At 55.6% G+C, this 25,911-nt stretch overlaps 1 protein-coding gene across 7 annotated transcripts in view; it reads left to right on the forward strand.

Annotated features, from left to right (window-relative positions):
- Positions 1-2,158: 2,158 nt before the first annotated feature.
- The window catches only part of Adgrb1 (adhesion G protein-coupled receptor B1), a 71,725-nt gene continuing 47,972 nt past the window's right edge, over positions 2,159-25,911 (forward strand). For 3 of the 7 annotated variants that reach the window (XM_076911488.1, XM_076911490.1, XM_076911495.1), the window contains exons 1-6: positions 2,159-2,485; positions 14,511-15,521; positions 23,953-24,114; positions 24,858-24,968; positions 25,369-25,533; positions 25,687-25,850. In XM_076911488.1, the coding sequence (XP_076767603.1) occupies positions 14,738-15,521; positions 23,953-24,114; positions 24,858-24,968; positions 25,369-25,533; positions 25,687-25,850 (1,386 nt within the window). In that variant the 5' untranslated portion in view covers positions 2,159-2,485; positions 14,511-14,737. Of the gene's footprint in view, positions 2,486-14,510; positions 15,522-23,952; positions 24,115-24,857; positions 24,969-25,368; positions 25,534-25,686; positions 25,852-25,911 lie in introns of all 7 variants that reach the window. The other 4 variants (XM_076911492.1, XM_076911493.1, XM_076911489.1 and 1 more) reach the window with 3 other exon arrangements.

The raw sequence follows: 25,911 nt of genomic DNA on the forward strand, positions 1-25,911 counted from the left end.
AAGCCAGATAGCAAATCCGTGCCAGGGACTTCTGCTGCCCTCTCTTATCAGCAAGAAACAAGTGTGGAAAGCAAGGCTTGGAACCTGACTCAGCCTCGCTGCCGCTCAGCTGCCTCTTGGCCTGATATCAGAGGCCCCCTGGTGACCATAGGCTGTTACTGCAACAAGAAAGCCAAAGCAAGGTTACTAAACTCTAGGGGCTGGAAAATTCAGAGGCCCAGCAGGAGCAGATGAGGGTCGTGAGAGGCCTCCTGGGAGGGATACTGCCTCCTTTCTGTGATTTCAAATACCTTGGGAAGAAGGTCATTTCTCAAGAAGCCTAGGTGAATACGGTACTGACGAATAGAATGGTCTGGGAAGGACCTTGCTGGACTTTAGTGTGGTCCTGCCCTCAGTCCCTCAGTTGAGGCCTTGCTGGAGTAACTGGTATGCAGAGTAACATGCTCAGTGCTTGGGTGACTAATTGGCTTCAGGTACTCCCAGAGACACACACAGAGGTTCAGGAAGAGTGTTGACTATGATGTTGATCGAAGGAACTGATGAGCTGTTTTGGTGAGGGTTATAGGACAGCAGTGTGGGTCCTGACACCAGGCAGGGAGAGTGTTGACAGTGGTTGTGAGTTTGCCTTGTTGTTGACAGTTACCTCCAGGAAAAATGCAAACATCTGGACCAGATGTGTTCTTGGGTAGCAATGGTACCAGTGGTCTGCTCAAGTTTGGAAAGTAGTGGGCCCTGTACTTGGTCTTGAATTCCTGGCGGATCACAAGTTGTGAAGCAGGAACAAGGAGTCTGATGCAGAAACATCCTGGTGGAGAAGGACACAAGGCGACTTTCCTGAGGCCAGGGTTTCCAGGACTCTTGTTGTCAGTCTAGACCCTGGAGTGTCCAACCTTTTGACATTGGAACATGGCATTGTGGCCTACAAATGTGTTGGGTCACATTCACTGCTATCCTGTGATGTATGGAGCTGGTGACCTGCTGAATGAACATCCTGATAGAGAGGGGGACCCCTTTGGGCCCCTAACAGAGGAGGAACCAGGCATCTTATGATGGAAGACAAAGCAACTGAGAAGGCCTTTCTCCACCCATAGATGGAAACTGGCACACAGGGACACTTTAAAACCCACCCCCTTTTGACTCTGTCCCTGGTGGGCTCCCCTACCCTCAGCATCACAAGACAGGAAGGTCTCCCCTAGGCAAGTCTAGACTGGTCAGACCCATCTGAAGCCATTCAGTGCCCCACCCCTGCTCTCCCTGGAAGGGCCCCAATCCCTGCCTCTGACTCCTCTTTACCCATCACTCATCCAACCCACCCACCCACTCATCCACCTATGCATGCATCATCCTTCCATCTGCATGGCCCACCCATCTATGTAGCCCTCCCCATAGTGCCACCCACCAAATTCACTTTCTCCCAGTCCTGCTCACCCTCACCCGCCTCTGCAATTCCACCGACCCTGACCCTGACAGCTCCCTGTCCATCCATCTACCCTCGCGACGGCCTCTACCTACATCCACCTGCCTCCACCACCCACACACCTATAGTTCTGTGCACAGCCCTTAACTCCTCTTCCCCATCCATTCGTTTGTTGGTCCACCACTTGTCACCCAGATGAAGCCACTCCCCTGCTCCTGGAGGAGAGCACAGTCCCAACTCTTGGCTTTCCTGCTGCGTGGGGCAGGAGTCTGCTGTCTTAGGTGCGCGCGCCTGAGCGTCGCACCCCTTCTCCGTGATCCCGCTCCCCTCCCCCCCAACCCGCCCCCCGCTCGCGCTCCCCCTCTAATGTGTGATCTGGAAGCTCTATAAAGCCTGATGTAATCCGTAATGCAGTCTCTGGCTCCCGATTCGGGATCCAGTTTCAGAGAGGGAGAGATTGGGGAGCGCCGGCAGCCGGGCGGGGGAGCAGCTTGCCTCTCTCCTCCTCCTTCTCCGCGTCCTCGGCCTCCTCCTCCTTCTGCCCGCGCCGCCCCGCCCCCGGCTCCGCTCCGCTCCCCCCCACCCCCCAGGAAGGGAAAAAAGGCGAGAAGAGCCGGGCAGGCGAGAGGACCGGAGCGGCGGCGCGGCCGGAGAGGGAGCGGCGGGCGCAGGCGGTGGTGGTGGCGGCGGCGGCTGCGGGCGCGGCGTTGGCGGCGGCCCCGGCAGAGCGAGCTGAGCGGGCGAGCCGGCGGAACAGGCGTCCGCGCCGCGTCCTGGCCCGACTCCGGGCCCGCGCGCCCAGCACAGCCCGCAGCCGGGGCATCCGGACCCTTCTGGCGCCCGGGGGGCTCCGCCAGGCAAGGGGTGGGGAGGAGCTTGAGAGCGCCCGCGGGTGCGCTCTTGGGAACGTCTCGGCGGGGCCCAAAGCGAGTCGGGGGCGGCAGTGACAGTAGCCCCAGCTCGGATCGGCGCGCGGCTCGGCCGCTGGCGACGCGGTGCGCTCCGGGGGCTTTGCAAGTCGCTGGATCAAGTCCTTGCTTGCCCGTGGGGCCTCTGCTGCTGGAGAAGGTAAGAAAGGCTCCGAAGGGGGTGGGGGCGCGGCGAAAGGGGGCGTCTCGAGCTGGGAGGGGGTCGGAGGAGGGGTGGCCTCCCGGACTTCCCAACTTCGCCGTTTGGGGCTTCGCAGCTCTCATGATTAGGCTTGGAGCTCGGGAGTTTGAACAGCCGCACCACCCCCCCACAAAGCCCCATTCCCCCAGCCCCCTTCCTCTTCCAGCGGCGGCAATGGAATCTGGCAGGTCCCTGCGCTCCCGCATTGGGCGGGCTGAGGAGGGGGCGCCCTGGACGTGGGAGAGGCTTCTTGGTGCTCCTCACCTCCCCCTCATCCTTACCAGGCACAGCCGGGCCAACCTAGCAGGCTGAGCCGGAGAAGGACCCCACAGACCCAGGGAGCTCTGGGGAAGGCGTTCCCCGTGGTGCTCCGACACATAGATGCTAGCAGGGGTCTGAGGTAGCCCCACCTGTCTCCCTATGCCGGCCCAAGGAGGCCCGCGAGAGACAACCCGATGTGTTCCCCATTCCCTGATCTTACCCAGAGCCCGTTACATATATTATAGGGCCCGGCTGCATCTCACCCCAACCCCCAGCACAGAGCTGGAGGCGGGCAGAAAAGCCCCCAGACTTCCCGTCATAGCTCTCACCTACAGACCCGACAATGGCAGAGGAGACCCCCGGAGGCTTATCTCCAAATTCGGAAAAAGGGCTGTCCTCGCGCCCCCACCATCACAACTGACACGCGCATACGCCCTAGCTCGTTCCTTCCCGGTGTTCTTTTCTCTTCGGTTGGACAGGCGGCGCAAATAGGGTGCCCTGAACTTTAGGTCGGCCCGCTGCCCTTTCCGACCGAAGCAGCGGGGCTGGGCACCGAACACTCCCGGTTCCGTTTCTCCAGCGGGCAGAGGCTACCAACCTCCACTGCCGCTGCGCTCTTTCGGAGCTGCGTGCCGCTGCCTCTAGGAATGAGCATGGCCCCCGCCCCCTCCTGAAATTCTGAGGGCTCGGGATCGGGCCGGGAGCCCTTTGCTCTGGTCCTCTGCGCAGCCTAAGCAGAACAGAAATTATCCCTGGCTCTGGGGAGGTGGGCGGCTGAATGGAGAATCGCAGCGAAGCTAGGTGGCTTGAGGGTTGGTCGGAGGCTGCGGCTCTGTGCTTGGGTCCCTCCGCCTGGCCGCGGTGGCTCCTGCTTGGTCACTCCCAGGCAACCCAGAGGGCTGCACCAACCTCGCACCCTTTCGGGCCTGTTGGGCACCCTTACCCTTTCCACTTTTATTTTGGGCTTCCAAGTTTCTCGGAGCGCGCGGACTGAGCTAAGACTAGCCCAGCCCTAATCCACTCCTTCCGCGCCCCTTCCCTCCCTGAAGTCCCCATTACGTTCCTCTCCCCTGGGTCTGGGGCTCAGATTCCTTAGCGGCAACTCGGAGGGAGTTGAAAGGCTTGAAAGGCGCGTGGGTGGGCACGGGGCGCGCACTCCCAGCCCCAGAGGGGCCGCTTGGCATACGTGTTGGGGAGGGGGTTGGGAGGTCTGCGCGTCTGCACCCTGGGGACCCAAAGAGACCCTCTGTACTCTGTAGCCATAAACACACGCCCCTCGTGGGAGCTACTGCAGGGACACAAACAGCAGGCGGAGGCGTGGGGAGAGAGGCTGGGGTCCTTTTTCTTTATCTGAGAGGCGGTATCCCGTATTTGGGATCGGAGAAAGCCAATGTAACATCTCCTAGAGCCTTCAAGTCTTCCATTTCTCTGAGACCCTTGCAGCAGCGTAGCAGCAAGGGAGGTCGAGAAGGTAGCTGCTCCTTTCTCAACCGCGGGTGGCCTCAAAACTCTGCTCTCGGACGCCGCCGGGGTGCAGTAGGGTCTGGCTTTGAGTACCCAAGCAAGGTCAAGCAGGCGAAGGAGGGGGCAGGGGCTCCTGGGCGCGTCCCCGCGCGCGCAGATTTGGGGCCTTGGAAGGGGGTGTGGGTTGCCCGCCGAGTCAGTCCCGCGAGCCTGCCTGCCGGCTCCGGGTCTCCAGAGGTGGACGTGGCGCGAGTTCGGAGATCCCGGAGCGCCTGGCGCCCCACACCGGGCCCTACGCCCTCCGTCTCCCCTTAATCGCAGATGTTCGGCACTGCCTTCTGACTTGTTGCGCCTCATTGGGGGACTGGAAACCGGCGGGGTAGCTCCATAGCCCTTGAGGCCGGAGCAGAGCCCCCAAGGCCAAGGGATGTGCCAGGGCCCGCGGACGCGCGATGCCCTGAGAGCGCGACCAGGGAGTTTGCTGCCTCGGATCGGGAGAGAAGGACGCTTGTCCCTGCCTTGATTCCCGCGCGGGGGCGGAGAGGAGGCGATTTTGTCGCCTTCGGCTTCATACCGCACTCTTATGGACCTTGAGCCATGGAGGGGCCGCCGCCAACTTGCTGAGCCCTCCGAGACCCTTCCCTTGCTCATAGGCTCTTGGGCCTCGGTAGCTGAGACCGCGAAATGGGAACGCGCTTTATGATCTTGGAACGTTTGCAGCCCCGACCCCTCGCGCTCATCTGGAGATCCGACGATCCGGGTCCGCAATGTGCTGGATCTGCAGCGTCCAGGCGGGCTGGGTTCCGAGGCGGCTCTGCGCCTGCGGACACAGCGGTTAGGCCAGGGAGCAGCGGGCCCCAGGCAGGGCCCGGCAAGCGGCAGGGGCCTGGGCAGCTTCCCATGGCGCCCTGGTCTCTGGCTGCCTGCCTGGCCCAATTCTGCCTCCCAGAGCGGGTCTGGGGACGCGGAGTCAGTCCCCAGGGGATGCCGCGGGCTCCAGGCCCAAGCGACCGGCGCCGGGCTGCGGTGGTGGAGGGCGGGAGGGCCCGGCGCGCTGCTGCGGAAGACCAAGAGAGGGCGCCCGAGCTGCGCTGCGCCGCGCCGGCCCTGCCCGCCCCTTCCGTCTCCTCCGCTGCGGACCCGCTCTCCAGGCCCCATCTTGGGCAACCCTTAGGCCCACTCTTGTCCCTTGGCTCTTGCTGCCAGAGCCAGTGACGCATCTGGTGTCTCAGACTGAGCCTGCATCACCGTCTCCCAAACTCGCCTTGCCTAGGTGTGCAACGCACAAGCGTGACTGTGTGTTTATGGGCACGTGTACATACGTGCCAATGGATGCACGTGCTTATGGAACAGTCTGCAGGCTCCAAACGTATGTGTGCGAGCGTGCAGCCTTCCACATGTACGCATGTACGAGCACTGCGTGGAAAAGACTCTAGCACCCTCCCTCCCTAACTAAGAGGAGGGTTCTGTAACCCTGAGGGGTTCTACAACCTGAACGGTTCTGTAACACCCCCGCCCCCCATATGCCTGAAAGTTCACTGGCATGGCCCTTGTGCTGCCTGGGGGTGCAGCTGCACCACGAAGGCAGAGACCTGTGAATTCGCAGTAAACACGGAGCCTGTAGGACCCTGCGCACAGCCCACATACACACAGAGAAAGTGTTGCACAACAAACATGGGGGTGCCCATCTTACAAACATGCTGAAAGTATAGGGTTGGGTTAAAGCCCCCCTTCCCCTCAACACACACACCAAATGCTTGGGTTAATGGGAATATAGGACAGGGGCCTGACAATTTCCCAGGGGCTGAGGTAGCCCAGAGGTGTAGCTTCTCTAGGAGAGTCACGGGAGGGCCAAGACTAAAAGGCCTCGAAACTGGGGTAAGCCAGTTGAGCAATAGCAGTTCAAAGGCCCTGGGAGATTGACTAGTCAGAAACTGGACAGGAGGACGAGGGATAGACAGAACTCAAGAACCCCAACTTTGGCCTGTACTCTGGAAACTAGAAGACATCGAGGGCCATAGATCGGACTGGTCACTTGGGCTGATAGACTTACCAAAGAGGTGGTAGATACCGTAGGTCTCAGGGACACCAATCAGGAAACAAAATATATGCTCTGTTGTACGGGGCTGCCACACCCCTGGCTGCATAGCACAGAAGGAATAGGGAAATTTGTCACACAGGAGAGGACCCAGGCTGATATGACCCAAGGTAGCCCATGTGCCAGTGTGCAACAGACATAGAAATATCTCACAGAGAGACACACAAAGGGCTCACACACCACTGCCCAAACCCTGTACCTACTGTGGGCTCGCTGGGACTCGTGTCGGTGGAAGCACGCAGCAAGTAGAACATATTTCACCTGTGTCCATGTGTGTCCACATATGTACACCATGGGGTGTGGGAATGTGCTCCAGGCTTCAGGGCATGTACTGGTAGTTGGGAAGGTCCATGTTACTTGCTCCAAGATTATCCAGTCTGGGGAAGAGCATGCCTCTGGCCTCCTGCACCCTCTGCCAGTCAGGCTGTGGTGATATCCACTCTACAGCCCATATGCATACTCACTCCTTGCACCCTTCCCTCTCTCCTTACCAACATCAGCTGGCATCATATTGGTCTCTGGGGTTCTTCTCACCCCACCCATCAGCCCTACCATCTCATGCCCATGCACAAGTACCCATCATTGTACCACACCATCACCCCTCAATCCTCTCCTTCAGAACTGTTTGAGGCCCCCAACTTGTCTACCACCTCTCTTCCCACTCCCAGGAGGTCTGTGGGTCCATGCTAGGTCACTAATGCTGTGCCCCCCCATCACCCTCCCCATCCTTGCTACTATAGGGCAGGTAGCTGCTGTCTCTTCCTTGGAGCCATCCTCTGCCTGGGCTCTTGTATGGCCCAACCCTCCCTCTCAGTTCCCTAGAATCCACCTGGCTGAGTCAGCATGTCACTTGTCCCTAGAAAGACCGGTGACTTCAGAAGACCAACAGAAGAAGGCTGTTCTTCAAAAAGCGACTGCCTATGCATTGATGTGTGTGTGTGTGTGTGTGTGTGTGTGTGTGTGTGTGGTATATATGAGGATGTGTGTATGTATAATTGTGTAGACAGTGTATGCTTGCCCTCTGAGTTGCAAGTATGTGAGCCTGCTTGTGTGAGAGTATTGTGTGTGCAGTGTACATGTGGTATTGTGCATGTGCTACCACACACATGGTAGACACACAGTATTGTATGTAAGTCCTAGTGTGCAAACACAGTATGCTGAAGAATACATGAGAGACTGACCACTGGGCAGGTGCAAGAAACACAGGTGTGCACAAGCCTGTGGCATGCTGGGGCAAGATTTTATGCTATGGGGGTCAGTGTGCTGCGGCCACAAGATGATGCTGCCAGAGACGTCATCATGGTGATCTGGGCTGTATGGGGGTTGGGTCTTATGTAGGATCAGGCAGGACACAGGCTCAGGGGGCCATCTCCCCAGCAATGGAGCTGTATTCCTTTCCACTCAGATTTTAAAACACCTAAGGAGTTTCCCGAGGCCCACGCACCACACCTGGTCTGGGCACTCTGTATGCCCGTTCTCTAGCAATCTCACGTCAACAACCCCCCCCCCCCCATCCACCTGCCATGGCGGGGGAACAATCGCTTGTCTAAAGTCACAGTGCCAAAAAACATGTCTAGGTTTCCATTCAGTGACTTCTGGCCTACTGTGGGTTCAGGGACATGGAAAAGTCTGAGCACTGATATCAGTGGCTAGGCCTGGAACTCTGTACCCTTCCCTCAGTATCGGAGCTTGTCAAGGTCATCCACAAGAGTTTATGCTGCCCTCACAGGGCCTGGGGAATTCCAAAGCCATACGCTGGGGTCCTTCTTCTATCTTTCTGTCATTCCACATATCCTTCAGTTCAATGGCCCAGCCGAAAGTCAGCTCCGCAAAAGTGGTCACCATAGGCATACACATCCTAGACCCTCAGTGCTTAACCACCCACCTGCAGAACATGCCCTGTCTTCCTCAGCCTTGCCCTCCCAAGCAAGAAAGATGCTCCTAGTTGCCCTTGGTAATGGCTGGGGTGGGGCCTGCTCTCCAGGCCATAGCATCCTGTTACATCCCCAGCTGAGCGCTGGTTTAAGGTGAGTCCTGTTGCAGCTGGAGAGGAGTGGCCACTTAAGAGTCTTGCCGAAGGTCCTGGCTCAGGAATATCCCCGACCCTTTTTTTTTTTCCTCTACCTAGATCCTGACCTCTGCCAGGAGGAGCCCTGCTTGTCTGCCATGGCCTCAGACCTGCCCTGGATTTCTTGGGCCTGAGCATCAGGAAGGAGACATAGTATGAGCATAGGCCAAGGGACTGGGGCATATGGAGTGCCTTCAGTGCTGGATGGGTTGGAACGATGGACACCACACAGGAAGGAGGGCAATAATGCAGGGGTCATGGTGCAATGGGCAGTGTGGGATAATGAGGGATGACAGCCTTTTCTTCGCAAGGGTCCTGGAGCTAATGCTCGGCTTCCTTGTGGTGGAGGCGACTGTTGTACTGCCCTCTCTGGGTGGTCTAAGCCAAGGCAGGTCATGCACTGGCCTAGAGAGGAGCTGGGCACAGCCAGAGCACCTCTAAGTACTGCCAGAGTAGCCCCATGTTCTATCTGATCTTTCCTTCCGGCACTTCAGCATGGTTTCCAGTCACATCCCCTAAGTGGCTCCTACCTCTAATTCAGGGTCTTCTATCCCATGTGGGACTCAGTCTTGTGGGATTGAGGCATGGACCACTCCACCTCTCTACTATAGGCTCCAAGGGGCTTGGCTGGCCCAGACTGCGCCAGGCAGGTAGGCCTGAGGCCTTGGCTAGAGAGCAAGCTATACAGATACCCACCTCTTCTTTGTTTTTGTACCCCCTGGAAGGCCTTTCACAGATTCTTGGCTCCCTCTGACCCTGTGTCCTGAGGGCTTCACACAGGTTACCTTGAACTTAACATCAGAGGCTCCACTAGTGCCCCATAGGCAGGTGGCAGGGCCACCTCTGCAATTGGTGAGTGGGGCTTGGGGGATCCATTGGAACAGGGGTAGAGAAAGCATTGTGAGCAAGAAGGACACCCCCCCTCCCGGGCCTTTCCCCGTCTCCTGGGCAGTCCTCAGTGCCCAGGGCGCCTGCCCCTCCCCCATTGCAGCCTCATCTAGTACACAGGCGGGCACTGTTTAGATGCAGCGGGATTACAGAGTGGCTTTTGTGGCTGGTGTCTAGGATGCCATTGGCAGCCTGGGGCAGGGAGGGAACACCAGACCCAGGCCCCTGTTTGATCTGTTGATATGGGCTAGCACAGGGCCTTGAGAAGAGATGGACACACTGAGGCTGGAGAAGGATCTCTGACAGCATCCCATCCATGCCTCTGGAACATGATGTGGAGACCAAGTTACCTTTACTGGGCCTGATTGCCCTGTGTGTGCGTGCATGTGTATGCATATGTGCGTGCGTGCGCGCGCGCGCGCGTGTGTGTGTGTTGTTTGCACTGGACTGGTTGCTTCTTAGGCTGAGGCGGATCAGCGTGGGAATCTCTGGTCTTTGGATATAGCCTACAACAGTTAGCACCACGCACCTCCCTCAAGACATGAATCTAGGGTCATGAGGTGCTATGCTTATTCTTGCCTGCAGGTGGCGCTCGGGGAGCCAAGTCACCACTTCCCCTTTCTCCTTTCCTGATTCCTGCTCTTCACTCCACCTGCTGAGGCATCTATAAATTCCATCAGTGGGAACCCCCTTGACACCCTACTACCTCCTACCCCCTGAGGCTTCTCTGGGTGCTGTAGAAGATGTCTTTTCCTGTAGCCAGCCTTCTCTGAAGAACAGTGATGGCTAGACAGTAGGAAGAGCTTCCTGGAAGCAGAACAATTGGGCCTTGGGAAAGGTTGGGAGAAAGAGGGGCCTGTGAAAGATTTGGTGCAAATTGGACACTTTTTCTAGGAACCAGAGTGAGTAGAAGCCATATATACTGCATGGTGTTACTCAGACCTGGAGATGGGTACTCTCTACCAGAGATGTGGCCTTGGGTTTGGGAGGCTAAGGTAGTCTCTCCTTTTCCCAGAGACAGAGCCAGTGATAGCCTTATATTAAGTTGGGAACATTTAACCTGAGGATCCCTCAACACTTGGGTTAGGAGACATGAACCATCTCTAGCCTGTCTTGATGCTTATAGGTTCTAAAACTATGTGGGGTGCCCACGACAGGACAGGCTGTCAGCATCCTGACAGATGCTTGGAACATCTCTGGGGAATGAGGCTGTAGAGCTCCTGCAAGGGCGGCCAGGCATACACCCAGGAAGTACAAAACACAGCCTTAGGAGGTGTGGAACTTAGGAAGCCTGGTGCAGCCCTGGAGAACCCAGGTACCTTCGCAAGGAACAACCTGTGTACTAGCTCTAGCAGAGGGAAGGGACCCAGGCTACATAGGGCAGAGGATCTGTGTGCATGCTAGAGTGGGTGCAGGCTCACTTCCTGTGGGCAAGCATAAGTCTCAACTGTCCTCTTAGCCTAGTTCCTAGCCACTAAGGTTTTCTGAAATTTGCTACCCAGATGAGTCCAATGTTCCCAGCCTGACTGGCTCAGCTCCCTTTGGACAGCCCAATGTGTGTACATCTGAGGCTGGGTTCCCCAGCACATTATATAACACACAGCTTGCCTGTGCTTATATACATGCACACATGTGTGTAGACAGGGCTTGTGCAGACACATGTAAATGCAGTCACACAAAGGACACATGACTGCTCCCTCTCTCAGTGAGGGCCACCAACTGCCCTCACTTGCCCAGCCATCATCCATTGCCTGTGACCCTCCGTCCCTACTGTGAAAGGTCTCCCACCTCCCACCTCTCTCTCTGCCATTGTGTCCCCTAAAGCCACAGAAGACTCTGATGAAGATCAAACGAGGCCTGAACTACAACTTACTCTCAGAACCCCACTTGGCTCTGCCCTCCAAGATGCCAGCCTTTATTTGAGCTTCACCCAGCCCCTGCCAGCAGGGAGCCAATCTCTGTTGAGTCCCACGCAGAGTTCTCTACCACAGGAATTGCTTGGGCTGAGAGGGATGAGAGAGGACATTTTGCAGGAGCCAGGCAGGTGGGTGCAGAGGCCACTGGAGTGTAGGCAGGGGCCCAGTGTGCTGACATCCAGACTTCTTCCTATGCCTACCTAGCAACAGTGCACAGCCAGGCCCTGCTATGGCTCTCTCTTGTGTTGGCTGTGATGCCCTTGGGCCAGCGGTGACTTTTCCAAGGCTGAGAGTGAGGCAAGCTCAAGTCTGAGATGCTTTAGAGCAGCAACACTCAACCCGTGTGGGTTGTGACCCCTTTGGGGGTTTGCATATAGATATCCTGCATATCAAATATTTAAATTACAATCCATGAAGGTAGCAAAATTATGAAGTCAAAATGCAATAATTTTATGGCTGGGGGTCACCATATTATGAGGAACTGTACTAAAGGGTTGCAGCATTAGAAGGTTGAAATCCACTGCTTTGGAGGACGCCTCTGAAAGAGGCAGGAACCTCAGCACCTTCCTCCCTTGGCGGCCCCGTGCCCCCCGCAGGAGTTTTAGGGACCTTGTTTGAGGAGTCTGTAGATGATGTTTGTTGAAAACTTTGAAGTTTCCCAAGGGTAATGGTGCCTGAGAGGACACTGGGCATTGCTCTCACCTGCTCTCTTTTCCATCTCTCTCACTGTGACCTCCTACATCCTTAATAACCAGTCTAGAAATGTTCCCCCTACCATAACTGTCTGTCTCTAGGCCCTGCTTCCTGCTTCCCCTCTTTCAGTCCCCAGCCTGCAAGTGAGCCCTTGGATGTCTGGTGGCTCATTTAAGGGACAGATCTGTGGTTGTGCTGCCACTGGCCTCCATGGCCACCTCCTGTCCCTGGAACAGACACTGGGAACCTATGTCCTTGGCCAGTACTCAAGGAGGAGTTGGCCATCCTACAAGAGTTGACCGATGACAAGACTCTGGCCAGCTTGGACACTGGAAGGGCCCTTGATCAGCTAGTTCCCTGGGATCCTGGGATGGTGGCAAGTAAGGGCAAGGCAAGGATCCTCTGTGGACTTTATTGGCCATCTGTGAAGTAGACCCCTTAGGCTCTCTGCTGAAATGTCAGAATGGAATTACATACCATGCACTGTCCTTCCAGAAACTCAAGATGAGCTTGCCTGTGTTTCTTACCAAGCTGATCCTTGGAGGCCAGTGTCACTGGGCTCTGTGGACACCTCTGATACCCCACACTGCCTGTCTAGGTTTGGAGCTCAGAATATATGCCAGGATATGCCCATTTTCCAAATGGGATACTAGAGGCCTAGGGGCCGGTGATTGTATCTGACCTCAAATCTGGAGGTGGAGGCTCTAGAGCCAATGCCTTCCTGTGAGGAGAAAGCCCAGGAACTGGTGGTCCTTTCGAGCTATGTAGGCCCCTTGGTAAAAGGCAGTGGATTTGGAGATAATCACAGCCAGCACAAGATGGCCTGGGCTTTCTGGGTGCCAGGAATGAGGCAGAGTGAGGGTGGCTGGCCTGGGGTGGAATAGTGACCATGGGTGGTTGTACCAGGCTTGGCTAAATGATTCCTGCAGACCTTACCAACATTACCCTGGGCCTGGTGCTGACCTCTGCCTTTCATAGTGGGAGTGGATGCCCCTGGGTAGGTCTCTGCTGAAGGACAGATACCAGGAACAACAACAGAGCAAAGGGCAGACTGTGGGACTCAGACCACGGCTTCTCTGGTTCCATAATGGGGAGGGTGGTCAGGGAGGCTCTGTGAGGTCACCTCAAAGGTGACCCCTAAAGGTGTGTACCTCAGAGCTGACAGAAGTAGAGATAGGAGAGGGCTTCCCAGGGTGCGTGGGGTTGCCATGGTTATAAGTTAGCAATGCAGGTTTGGACTTTTTAAAGACCATGATGGGGCTGAGTGTGTGTGTGTGTGTGTGTGTGTGTGTGTGTGTGTGTGTGTGTGTGTGTGTGTGTTTTGATCCTCCTTCTGAAGGATAGTTGAGATCCTGCCCATTCTATAGAGGCACAAACCAAGGCTCTGTGAAAACTGTCCAGCTTCAAGCATCCTGGCTTCCATCACCTCAGAAACCTCCACCCAGACTGAGGCCGAGCCTGGAGGTTGCTGCCTGCTCAGGAGGCAGTCCAGGAAGGATGCCAGGATGGATGCAGAGCTGTGACTGATCTTGAATTGCTGGTCAGTTGGGCCCAGGCTGCAGCACAGGGAGAGTCCCTGGGGTGGGGCAGGCTGTTACATACACAGAATCAGCAGCGCCAATGAATCTGCATCCAGAGGCTGAGAGGGCAAGAAAAGAGGAGCCTGGCAATGACCTCCCTTCTTCCCCTACTGGTTCAGCTGTGGAGGGACTGCAAGGAAACTGATGTCTCTAACAAGGCAGGTCTGGGCTGGGTGGCTTGCCTCATGCTGAGCCCAGACTAACCCTCAGGGGTGCCCAAGGAATCACCTCGTGGTGCCAGTCCTGAGGATGGAAGGTCTTCCCCAGAGACACTAGCTCATGGTCAGTCCAGGGTATGGGTTGTGTCTTCTTACCCACTTCCTATGACCTTGAGGATGCCACATATTCTTTGTGTCACAACTTCCTCATCATTAAATGTGGAGTAACTGTGTAGCCACATTTACAGAGCTAGAGGTAAGGTGAGGGCACAAGAGGCAGATAGGAGGGCAAGGAAGGGAATCCCCAGCTGTAGTTCACGGGCAGGGACCCCCATGGATGGGAAGCAGGTAGCGAGTGCTGTCATAGCAACACCATGTCTGAAGCCCTTCACCTCCAGGGCTGCATCCTTCATCCTTTGATGTAACACGGTCCAGGTTTATGGAAAAGTATGAGGTCTGTTGGGACCTTGGGAATGCCATGGTGACCTCTCTCCTCTTCTCTTCTGCCTGCTTCCATGCTTGTATGATTGACAGATTTTCAGGAAGGAGAAAGGCCACTGAGCTGGAAGCTTAGGTCAAGAGAGGGCCTAAGAGAGCCAGGCTCTGACTCCTGGGGGCCCAGAGGGTGTGAGCAGATCCAGGGTCCATAATTAACCAGGCATAGCAGTAAAGGACTCAGAAGCATAGCTTGTCCTCCTTACTCAGGAACGGTGAGCAGGAGGTCCCTTGGGTTGGACCACTGGTGGAGACAGAGAAGCAGGTAGACAGAAAAACTGCCTCATGCCTCACTAAGTTTCTGCCTCTTTAAGCCCTGAGACCATGTTTTTTTTTTTTTTTTCTTTTTCTTTTTCTTTCAGCTACCGTTGGAAGCCACAGGCAAACACCAGGAGCCTGGACTTTAGGAGTCATCGCTGCTCTCACGGTCTCCTGAAATCCTGCCCTGCCCCCACCTTGCCTTCACCCAGCCCCTGCCTCTGGCTCACTGCCCTGGAAGGCCCTGCCTGCTGCCGGACCCTGGCATGTCAAGGCCTGGCCTCCACTTGCCTGCCCAGCCCGCGGAACCCCAGCGGCCCCGCGAGCTAGGATGAGGGGCCAGGCTGCTGCCCCGGGCCCCATCTGGATCCTTGCTCCACTCCTGCTGTTACTATTGCTACTGGGGCGCTGGGCACGTGCTGCCTCTGGGGCAGACATAGGGCCTGGGACAGAGCAGTGCACCACGTTGGTGCAGGGCAAGTTCTTCGGCTACTTCTCCGCGGCTGCTGTGTTTCCAGCCAACGCCTCGCGCTGCTCTTGGACCCTTCGCAACCCGGACCCTCGTCGTTACACGCTCTACATGAAGGTGTCCAAGGCACCTGCACCCTGCAGGGGCCCTGGCCGAGTACGTACCTACCAGTTCGACTCTTTCTTGGAGTCCACACGCACCTACCTGGGTGTGGAGAGCTTTGACGAAGTTCTGAGGCTCTGCGATCCCTCTGCACCCTTAGCCTTCTTGCAGGCCAGCAAACAGTTTCTACAGATGCAACGTCAACAGCCACCCCAAGACGGTGACCTCGGTCTCCAGGGCGAGTTCCCCAGCTCTGGTGACGACTTCTCCGTGGAATACCTGGTAGTAGGCAATCGCAACCCTAGCCATGCTGCCTGTCAGATGCTTTGCCGCTGGCTGGATGCCTGTCTAGCCGGCAGCCGCAGCTCACACCCATGTGGCATCATGCAGACTCCCTGTGCCTGCCTGGGTGGAGATGCAGGAGACCCTGCTTCCAGCCCCTTGGTCCCCCGTGGGGACGTCTGCTTGAGGGACGGCGTAGCTGGTGGCCCTGAGAACTGCCTCACCAGCCTGACCCAGGACCGGGGTGGGCACGGCTCAGCAGGTGAGTGGCATCCAGAGAACCCTGTACAATTCTGCAGCAGATGGACTGGGAGCACGCAGGAGAGTGCAGTCCCCAAGGCTGGGGTCTATCCAGCATCGCTTTTGTCATCCGGGTTGAGAGACCATGTGTAGAATTCAAATGGCCAATGGCTCTGTGTTCCCAGGATAGAAAGCCTAGCCCACATAGGGTGTGGCATGTGAGTGAGCGAGGAGAAAAATGATAGTAGCCAGTTTCCTCAAGCCACTTCCTCAGCTTAAATCTTCCACAGTGGGAGGATGCTAATCTTCAACAATGACATTTTCAAGCATGTATGTAGTACCTGGTGTCTTGGGACTAAAGTGGAGGTCAGTGCTGCCCCCAGGGTGGCTCAGGGGAGCAAGCACAGACCGAGTATTCATAGGGCTGTTGCCAGGAAGTAAGGTTTTGGGGCTCAGTGTAGTATGTCTACAACAGCTGCCACTGAGGTGTGGCAATGAGAGCAGGGACAAAATGCCATCCTTGGCCAGGGGCACAGGAAGAAGACACACTACCCAACAGTATATAGCCATCACAGGCAGAACCAGGGTTTCACAGACACCCAGAAGCCCAGTGCTGAGAAAACCATTGTCCTGACTCAAGACTAGAGCCGTCTCATGGTCTGGAGACCTGAGGACAGTGGCCTCAGGATGGCAGGGTCCTGGCCTGATGGGGATGCGTGGGGTTGATGGCTGGTCATGGAGCTATCAATGTATCTTTATGAGTGTCCTGTCTGTAGCAGGAGGTAGGCCCTGCCTTGGTGACCTGGAGGAAAGAAGAGGTAGGGGTATCCAAGATTTGAGCTGGAGACACTAGCTAAGTCAACATCAAGGGGACACTAGAGTATGAGAAAACAAGTCTATCCCCTGCCTGGTGTGTAGGCAAGGCAAGGGCTGGCTGAGGACTTCATGCCAGGGGGCCTAGAGTGGGATTAGCATTTCAGAGACCATGAGGCCATGCAGGCTACAAAGGAATTGTCCAAGTCCAGGCACATTTCTGGTCAAGACCCCATGACAGGTCCCAGGTCTGGATCTCTGTGAGGCTGAGGCTGAGCTGACCTCTGCCTTTCTTTCTCAGAGGAAATTCTGAACACCTCATTGTGATGGGCAAAAAGGTGGAGGACCAGCCTTCCTGCTGGCTAGGCTGGAGGTCAGTGTGACCTTGACAAAGGCAGATTTCATTGTGTGACAGGAATGGGAGTGGACCCAGGGGGAACCCTGGAGGAATGGCATGTTCACTCCCTGGAAGATTAGAGAGACAGGGTGGGAAGACACAGGAGGACAGGGCCAGCAGTCACAAGCAGATCTGGCCATGTACCATCCTCTGCCACTCCCCATCATTTAACTGCCGTGAGCCTTGGTTCCTATGGCTGCAAAATGCTTCTCGGGGTTGCACCATCACATTGATTTTATTTGTTTCTGGCTGGGGTCACAGTCATACCCCCCTGGACAGGAGCCTGTCCTCAGTGGCATATTGGGGCAGCTACTGTGCCAGGGAGCGCTGAATGTTGCTCCAAAGCCTTTGGTACAGCTGCCAAGCAGCCAAGGCCTCCAGGGCTGGCTTGATAGATGCTGGGGGCACCAAATGGAGGTGCTTGTGTGCTATGGGGCCAGAGGCAGTGTGTACCTGCATTTATTTCCCGAGGAATGAGTATGTGAGCGCCTTGCTGCAGGAGCTGTGAAGTAGCCAGGTTTCTCTGTGGAGTGTTTACATGACCTTGAGAACAGAAGACTTTGGGAGGGCTCAGTGCAACGGAGTGATGTACCAGGGATCCTCACAGGAGCAAGGATGGGGAGGTGGCTGTTGTTGGCCTGGTCAGTTTGCAGTGGGAAGGAGGAGGGAGAAGGAGGAGGAGGAGGAGGAGGAGGAAGAGGAGGAGAGCTTTTGGTGAGACTGATGGACTGTGAATGAAAGGGTGTGGGTGTGGATGCAGGAAGAGCAAGCCTGGCCCCCAGCATCCCAGCAGGAAGGAGGACCTCCTTGTGGGACAGCGGAAGCAGGACTGCAGATGAAGCTTAAGAACAATTCTGAGGTCAAAGTAGAACTTGAGGCTGAGAGATGTGTGTAACAGAGGTCATAGGGTATGTGAGCATAGCTCTGTCCCTGGTGAATGCGCACAGGCCCAGGCTGGAGCATTGGCCTTGGATCCCCACTTTGGAGTCTTGAGTCTGACCCTGACTCATCTGTGTTTCTGGGCCAGTCCCTCAGTTCTCATCACTGGGGGCCTGAGAATGTCTTCTGTCTCTGTGAGGAGAAGAGCGGGGTGAAGCAGCCAATGATGAAGGATTAGTGTTCTTGCTTATTGCTAGGCAGACTCTCGGAGCCTAGGAGCAGACGCAGACAGAGGCAGGGGTGTGTACAGGTTGAGCTTGGGCAGTTTGAGGATCAGGTGAGTATATGAATTCTGACAATGTTGCTAAGTAGTACTCAGAGGCAAGTGGGAGGTGTGTGTGCATGAATTATACATGAGTGCACTGTTTATGTCCACACATGTACATTTCTGCATATGTGTATGGTGGCTGCACTCATGTATGTATACATATGTAAAGTATATTTTACACATATGTATTCATGCAATCACATGTTTACATGTATGACACATGGAGACCCAGTGGGTATACTGATTTATGTGTTCACAGTTTATGGCATATGTGTGTACATGCTCATGTATGTATTCCAGCATTGTGTGAGCCCACTATGTTCTTGTTTTTTTTGCTAGGCAGACTCCTAGCAATATGAAACAAAAAAAAAAAAAAACCTGTGTGTCTACATGTGTGAACACATGGGTGTTCATGCAGCACATTGTGACTGTATATGCATATGGGGGTATATGCCTGGTATATACGTACCGTGCACTGAGCATGTATGCTCGTGGGTGCATGGTGAGTGTGTGCATGTGTATCCAGGGTAGGCTCCGTCTGTTTGCATTGCTTGGCTGCTGGTCTATTGGAAGATAGTTTGGAGAACACAAAGGCTTGGCCCTAAGAATATGACATAGGGAGTGCATTCTTGTGGGAGTCAGGGATAGACTGACCACTCAGCTCACATCAGGTGCCTGCATCCTGCATTCAGGCTCTGTCATTTCCTGGCCGTGGGAGGGGAAGGAGCCCAATAGTGACAGCAAAGGCTGGTCACTGAGTGCTGACTTTGTTCTAGAAGTGTCACGTATAGGTGAGTTCCCCCTTCACATGACCATGAGTCAGGCCCCAGCAGACACTGTCCCTACGTTGCTCATATCTTTACAGTTGCTCTGCCTCCCGAGGACCCCTCCTTCTGCCTTCCCCAGGCTCTTCCTGGAGCCTTGCTTATGTGTGTCCTGCCCAGTAAAGCACTTTTTCCCTTTCTGCCTTCCTTGACAAGAATCACTTTCAAATGTGCCATACAACTCCTACAGTGGGCCTCTTACTCACTGTCTGTGTTAATCTGTGAGCACCACAGATGCTGGTCACACACCCCATTCACTGATGTTTCCCAAGTGTGCAGGACACAACCAGGCCCAAAGTAGGCATTCAACACATGCTTGTGAAATTGGGCCAGAGGTAGGTCAGGGCACATAGTTCGTAAGGGATAGACTAACAGCAGACTACCGGGTGACATTGAATGTTCTGAACCCTGCCTCAGTGGTGTCAGTGGCTAAGGACACAAGTTAGACAACCGTTCATGCTGAGTCAGAATGTGCAGCTGATACCCTGCTCTTGCCTGCTGAGCTCTGTGCCCGGGGCCTTTGCCCTCACTGTCTTCTGGGAGCAGGCAAGCTTGGGCACCAATCCCCTCCTAAGTCAGGCAATGGAGATGGAGTCGGCAGGCATCCCACTGAATGCTTGGCCCATTTTCAGCTCCGCCCCCACACAAGGCCTGTCTAAATGCCACATGGCCGTGCCACACGTTAGATCCCAGGCTAGTGTATCCTACTGCCTAGTCTTCTAAGGATGCCAGGCCCTGGCACCAACCCTTACCCTACACCGTCCCCAACTCCCTGTCTCTCTGTTCCCTCCTCCATCTCTCTCATGTCTCTGCCACTGGTGAGATGGATCATTTTTCTCAAGGGCTGCTTTAAATATTCATGTTTTAATTAAAGAATATTATTGCAGAAATGACATGTAAGATAATGAAAAAGCAGGATTCTAGGGGTGGAGCCTGTGAGTTCCTGGGAGTCAGTGAATGTGTCTCCGTGTGTTCTTGTGTGTCATTGTATGTCCCCGTGAGTGTGACCCATGAGCCCTTCCTTGTACATCTCTGAGAGTTTGTCCCTGTGAGTTCCTATGTGTCTCTGTGAGTGTGTCCTATCAGCTTGTCCCTTTGTGTCTCCATGGGTCCTTGTGAGGATGTCTCTGTACCTCTCCATGTGTTCCCATGATTGTGTCCCTGTGTTTTCCTGTGAGTATTCTTGGATGCATATTCTTGTGAGTGTATCCCTGTGAGTGTTGCTGTTGGTGTGCATACCAGCATGTATATACATATATGGATGTATATACATACATATGTATCCTCATGCATATGAATTGCTAAACATGTTTGTGTGCACATGCTTGAGATGGAAGGTCGGGTTGAGTCTCCACATCAGGGTGTGTGCACATGCTACACTGTCCTGGGGGCCCCGGAGTGCTCAGGGGCTCATGACTTCCTAAAGACTAGAGCAGATCCCCTTACTATGCCTGCCACCCTGGTCCTACTTGGCCAGGGATCCCCTAATCACTGTGCGTCTCAGCTCCTCAAGACACCCAAGAGGAGGTGAGGCAGTATGTAGAAGCAGAGGGTGGGCCTAGGTAAAGCCTCTAGATGTGATTTGGACTGCAGTGGAGTTTGTGGAGGGTGATAAGGGTAATAGAGAGATGCCATGGCCCACTATGAAGATTCTGTTGCCATCTTGGATCTATGTGTGTGTGTATGGGCACATGATCATTTAGAAAATATAGAAAATAGGCGTAAGTGCATGTTACAGTCAACTCTCCTAGAAGGAGAGGACAGGACAGGGCCCTGTGGAAATGCTGGATGTGGTGAGCACCATCACCCACGGGGTAATTCCCATGGCCCTAGCTCTTACTGTGTCACCTGCTTCAGCTCTGTGCCAGAACCGCACCTGCTTGGCCAGGGGCAAGAAGTCCTTGTGACCTCAACTTGGGTCATGCTTCCCAGGATGATGGGAGGAAGGTCAGCAGCTTCTGCCACCCACTCTGGTAACTGAGGACAGAGGCCACTTGTCTAAGGTCTCCAGCATAGACTAAATGTTTGAGCCTTTAAATAGGGCACCGTCTCAACGCAGGGAACACCCAGCAGCAAGAATTTCCTACAGATGTGGATTGCTTGCTTGTCTAGTGCCTTGTTTCCTGCCCCTGAGAATTGGGACTGGGACAGTACTCCGTTTGTAGAATCTGCCTAAGGCCTAAAGGAGGCTGCGTGGCTATGGGGGATCAGGGAGGCCAGTGCTGGACAGTAGACAGTAGACGTGGCCTCTCAGTCTACCCTGGGATCTGAGTGCTGTTCCCTGCCAACCCCGACAGTTGCTGGCAGCTTGCAGCTGGCTGAATCAGGATCTGCCCAGTGAAGGGCTGTGTGGACAGGTTCCTCGGCAGCCCCTGCTCTTACCCTTAGTGTCTCCCTTGTTTCTGGTCCAGGAGGTCCTGACTCAGCTGTTGGTACCAATGTCTAAGTACTTTGTGACAGTCCTGCTCCAGCTGGGTCCTTGGGGGTGGGGGTCAGGGGTCTTGCTAGCCCTCTGGGCCAGGACTGTCCCTGTATCTGCCACGAGAGTCTGGAGAGCCAAATGGCAGTGTGTATGAAAGATCTGCTGTCCAACCTGCTGGAGTAGGGATCCCTCTGCTGGAAGAAATTGGAAGTGCATGGCTCCCCTCCTCCAAAGGGGATCCCAGGAACTGGGGAGAGACTGGCTGGGGGAGGGGGATCTCCTTTCTTCTTCCCATTTCAGTTCACTTGGGTGCAGGATCAGGGGAACCCACCACCCTCAAGCCAGGACATTAGGGTGGGAAGGGTACCAGAGCCTCTTCAGTACACACCCTCCCTCCTGGGTGGCCGGCCTGCCTGGCCGATAATTGGCTCTATTCATGCCTGTAATGAGATGGAAATGAGGCCGCCAGACAGAGGAAGCATTGAGCAAGGAAGAATGACAGCTTCTTTCCGGGCCTGGAGGGGCAGCCCACCCCTGAGCCCTGCCTGCTCCTTCAGTGCCCCCTTGTGCCCACCCAGCCCTGACGCACCTCTGTGTCCCCCGGTGCCCTTCAGTTTGGCCCCAGGGCTTCATCCTTCATAATGCTCCCTCTGGCATGGATGCCTTCAGTCTGGGCAAACATTTATCTTGTCAGCTGTGTGTGAGGACACACATTAAAAATGAAAATGATAATAAAAACAGCAGTTACCATTTTCTGAACATTCATTAGTGGAAGGAGTGTGGCCAGCGTTGGGGAATCAGTCTGTGGCTGAGATCAGGGCCCAGTATGTAATGGAGGATCAGGGATCCTCTGCCTAGGATCCAAGGTCTCTGATAAGGATCAGGGACAAGTGTACGGAGCCAGATATTAGTCTGTGACCAGGGTGAGGAATCAGTATACGTCTAGGATCAGGGCTTAGTATACAACCACCGTCAGGACTCAGTCTATGAACAGGGTTAGGAATCAGTGTATGGCCTGGATCAGGGTTCAGTGGGACCGGAGTCAGGGCTTGGCCAGGGAAGGACATCCATCCTCAGACACAGGGTCCCCTCTCCCCCAGCTTCTGATATGCCCCACCTCTTCTCTCCCCTCCCCCTCCCACATCCTCACCACCTGGGTCACCAAGGTAACCAGCCCCGAAATAGTGGGTGTTTTGGCAGCTGAGGCCTAACCTGGGTCTATCCTGAAAGGCTGTGTGCTGCAGTAGTTGCCATGGGAACTGAGTGGCATCCTCCGATTAGCCCAGCTTGGACACCCTCTCTCCCACCCACTGCCAGTTTTCACATCACTCAGGCTTCCTCGTGGGGGCTGGGCTGGAGAGTGAGGGGGCACAAGCAGGATACAGAACCCTGACCCCACCCCGTGCCTGCCTCAGAGACTCCTGGCTCCTTTGTCTGGAAGCAGCAATGGGAATATGGCTGTTGCAGGTGAGACTCCCGAGGCCAGAATGCTGAACCATGGTTGGTCCTGGCAGGTGGCCTTCCTGGGGCTGGCGAGTGGGGCTGAGATCTAGAATCAGATTTAGTTCAAGACCCGGAGTCTGACCTGGTTGAGCTGCTCCTGCATATCCTGAGTTAAAGCATGTGACCAGCAGCCTCAGAGCAGCCACCTGGGCCCGTTCTGTGAACAGCTGCTGTCCTGTCTTTCCTATCATGAACGTGAGGCTGTGCTGGAGGCTCTCTGCCCTCTGCTCTCAACTTTGTCTTGGTGGGGATATCATGGCTTACCTTTTCCTGTACCCTGGTCGTGCCCTTGCCCCCACCCCGGGACTCTCCTGGTGAAGGTAAAGACGGTAGTGATGCTATAGCTACTGCTCAGATCTTGCAACCCTGACTCGCTAGCTTGGCACCTTGGCAGAGGTGGAGGTTTGGGGCTCTGTAGCAGGCATAGGAGCCTGGAAGGTGGCCCTTCTCGTCCTACCCACCTCAGAGGAGTGAGCTCTCACTAGAGGGCCAGTCACTCCCTGGAATCCCAGCGCCCCCTGCTGGTCCAGCTGAGCACAAGCAAGGGAAGCTCTAGCTGTGGTCTTTTCCCCAACCCTGAATTTGGCTCTCCTCGGGCAGATGATTAGCTCAGGGAGATGCTTATGATCCGTGGGGCTGTCAGGCGGGACCACCCACATTCTGGAACCTACCGTCTCCAAGCTGTCAGCTCAGACAGGGCCTCTTCCTACCATCATGTGGGCCAGATGTGTAGCCCAGAGTGTCCTGGACCCATTTATCCTGCTTTGCCCAATAGGTGGTCAGATCTGTAGTCTAAGGGAGGTTTTGAGGCTACCAGTTATGGGTGTGGCCATTCCCTATACTGGCTCTGGAGTGAAGATGTGGAGACTATGGCGGTGACCTCAACTGGATAGGAATGCCAAGGGACAAGGACAATCTCAGGGGTTTGAAAGTTTATAGGGAGGCTGGATCCAGGTGTTTCTGAATGGTGGCCCACATTGGTCACCAGGCCTCACACTAAGAGGCAGCATGGGGTGAGCAAGAAGTGACTGTTTACTCAAAAGTCAGCCTGGGACCACAGTGTGTACTTATCTCAGACCTACCTAGGACCTTCTGACTCTGGGCTGACACCAGCTTTCTAGAAGGAGCCAGGACCTGAGGGCAAAGTTTCCCTAGGCCTTGCCCTACCTTGCTGTTCACCCCTGCCAGATCCCGTTTCTCCTTACCCTTTCAAAGCCCGTAGCTACCCTTTCCGGTCTCTGCTGACCCAAAAGATGGCAGGGCCCTGAGCCTCTCTTGTTTTCCCAGGTGGCTGGAAACTGTGGTCCTTGTGGGGTGAATGTACGCGGGACTGCGGGGGAGGACTACAAACTCGAACCCGCACTTGCTCGCCCACCCTTGGCGTGGAGGGCGGAGGTTGTGAGGGCGTTCTGGAAGAAGGCCGCCTGTGCAATCGCAAGGCCTGTGGTCGTAAGTGGGCAGGGCAAGGGTGGGGCTGAAGTGGTGGGCGGGACCAAGCAGGGGAGGAGTCGGGGCTAGAAACGGGCAGGGTGGAACGCCAATGGGAAGAAAGTAGGCGGGATTTTGATGAGACAAACTTGGTTGGGGACAGGGATACCTTAAACGTGGAGCCTTGAAGGCCCTGCCTAATCCCGACTAAGTAGGGCCAAGGAGGAGACAAGGTACCTGGAGCTTGATGTGGGTTTCGGATTCTTCAAGTAGTGCCACAAGCAAGCTGCAGTCAAGCCAGTGAGCTCCAGCAGGATAGGCCTCCGGGATGTATTTCTCTAATAAGGCTTTCTAAAGACCTCATGCATTTTTTAGCTGCCTCCATAAAGTTAAATCAAGTTCTAATGAGACTGTCATTCTTCCGGTTTTGTTTTGCTTTTCGATGCTCTTTCCTGAGGAGACAACTCTTCTCAGGAGCCTGGGGAGGACCCTGTGTATCTCACAGGGAGGGAGGTGTGGGATGTTGGGTAGGAGGAGGCAGCAGACACTAAGGAGTTGTCCTGCAGCCTGGGAGGCTGAAAGGAGCAGAGGCAGGAGCCTTAGAGAGGGAGTCCATAGTGACCAGAAGAAAGCAGGTGCCATGGAATGTGAGTGGTCTCCCAGTTGTCCATTGGGGTTAGACTGCTCTGGTGACAGTAGGTGGCCAGCTGTGGCCAAGGACAGAGGGAACCCCACTGGGGTGCTGACCTGAGCCCATCCCGCAGCCACTGGGCGCACCAGCTCACGGAGCCAGTCCCTGAGGTCCACGGATGCCCGGCGACGTGAGGAGTTTGGAGATGAGCTGCAGCAGTTTGGGTTCCCATCTCCCCAGACTGGTGAGCCGGCAGGGTGGGTAGGGCTGGCCTACACACAGCCCAAGGCAGGGAGGGGAGAGTGTTGGCTTCTGGGACCAGGTTAGTAATGGCCTCTAGTTGCCAGTAGTAATTCTAATAACTTACTGTTATAATGCATTTCATCTTGTTGGTGCTAGACTCCTTCTCCAGACAGACTGGCTTAGGGGAGCTGATAGGAGAGTTAGAAGCCTGTCCCAGCCAAACCCATACCTTGGGGGACCCAGGCAGTAGGGAAGTAGGCCATTTTGAGACCTACAGAACCCCAGCCTGTGGCCTGTTGCCCCAAAGCAAGGTCCTGCCTCCCCAGTGGGTCTCCAAATCTGGCATCGCCCTATGGGAAGGGGCATGGCAGGCCCATGATGCTTCAGGACTGGACCCACAGGTGACCCAGCAGCTGAGGAGTGGTCTCCGTGGAGTGTCTGCTCCAGCACCTGCGGTGAGGGATGGCAGACCCGCACCCGCTTCTGCGTGTCATCCTCGTACAGTACTCAGTGCAGTGGACCTCTGAGGGAGCAGCGGCTCTGCAACAACTCAGCCGTGTGTCCAGGTGGGTGGGGCAGAGCCCGGGGTGGGTGGGGCAGAGGCCAGGTGGGTGGGGCAGAGCCCGGGATGGGTGGGGCAGAGCCCAGGGTGGGGCTTAGTGGGGTGGGGTGAGGCCTCTGGGCAAGGGGACCAGTTGTGGCTTCCGGTCTCTCCATAGTGCATGGAGCCTGGGATGAGTGGTCACCCTGGAGCCTCTGCTCCAGCACCTGTGGTCGTGGCTTCCGTGACCGCACTCGTACCTGCAGGCCCCCTCAGTTTGGAGGCAACCCCTGTGAGGGTCCTGAGAAGCAAACCAAGTTCTGCAACATTGCTCTGTGCCCTGGTAGGTGAGAGGGAGGGAGTGGCTGGGGGTTGGGAGATGGACCCAGCAGGCCACTTGCCA

The sequence above is a fragment of the Arvicanthis niloticus genome, chromosome 13 (genome assembly GCF_011762505.2).
Source record: "Arvicanthis niloticus isolate mArvNil1 chromosome 13, mArvNil1.pat.X, whole genome shotgun sequence".
Taxonomy (NCBI): domain Eukaryota; kingdom Metazoa; phylum Chordata; class Mammalia; order Rodentia; family Muridae; genus Arvicanthis; species Arvicanthis niloticus.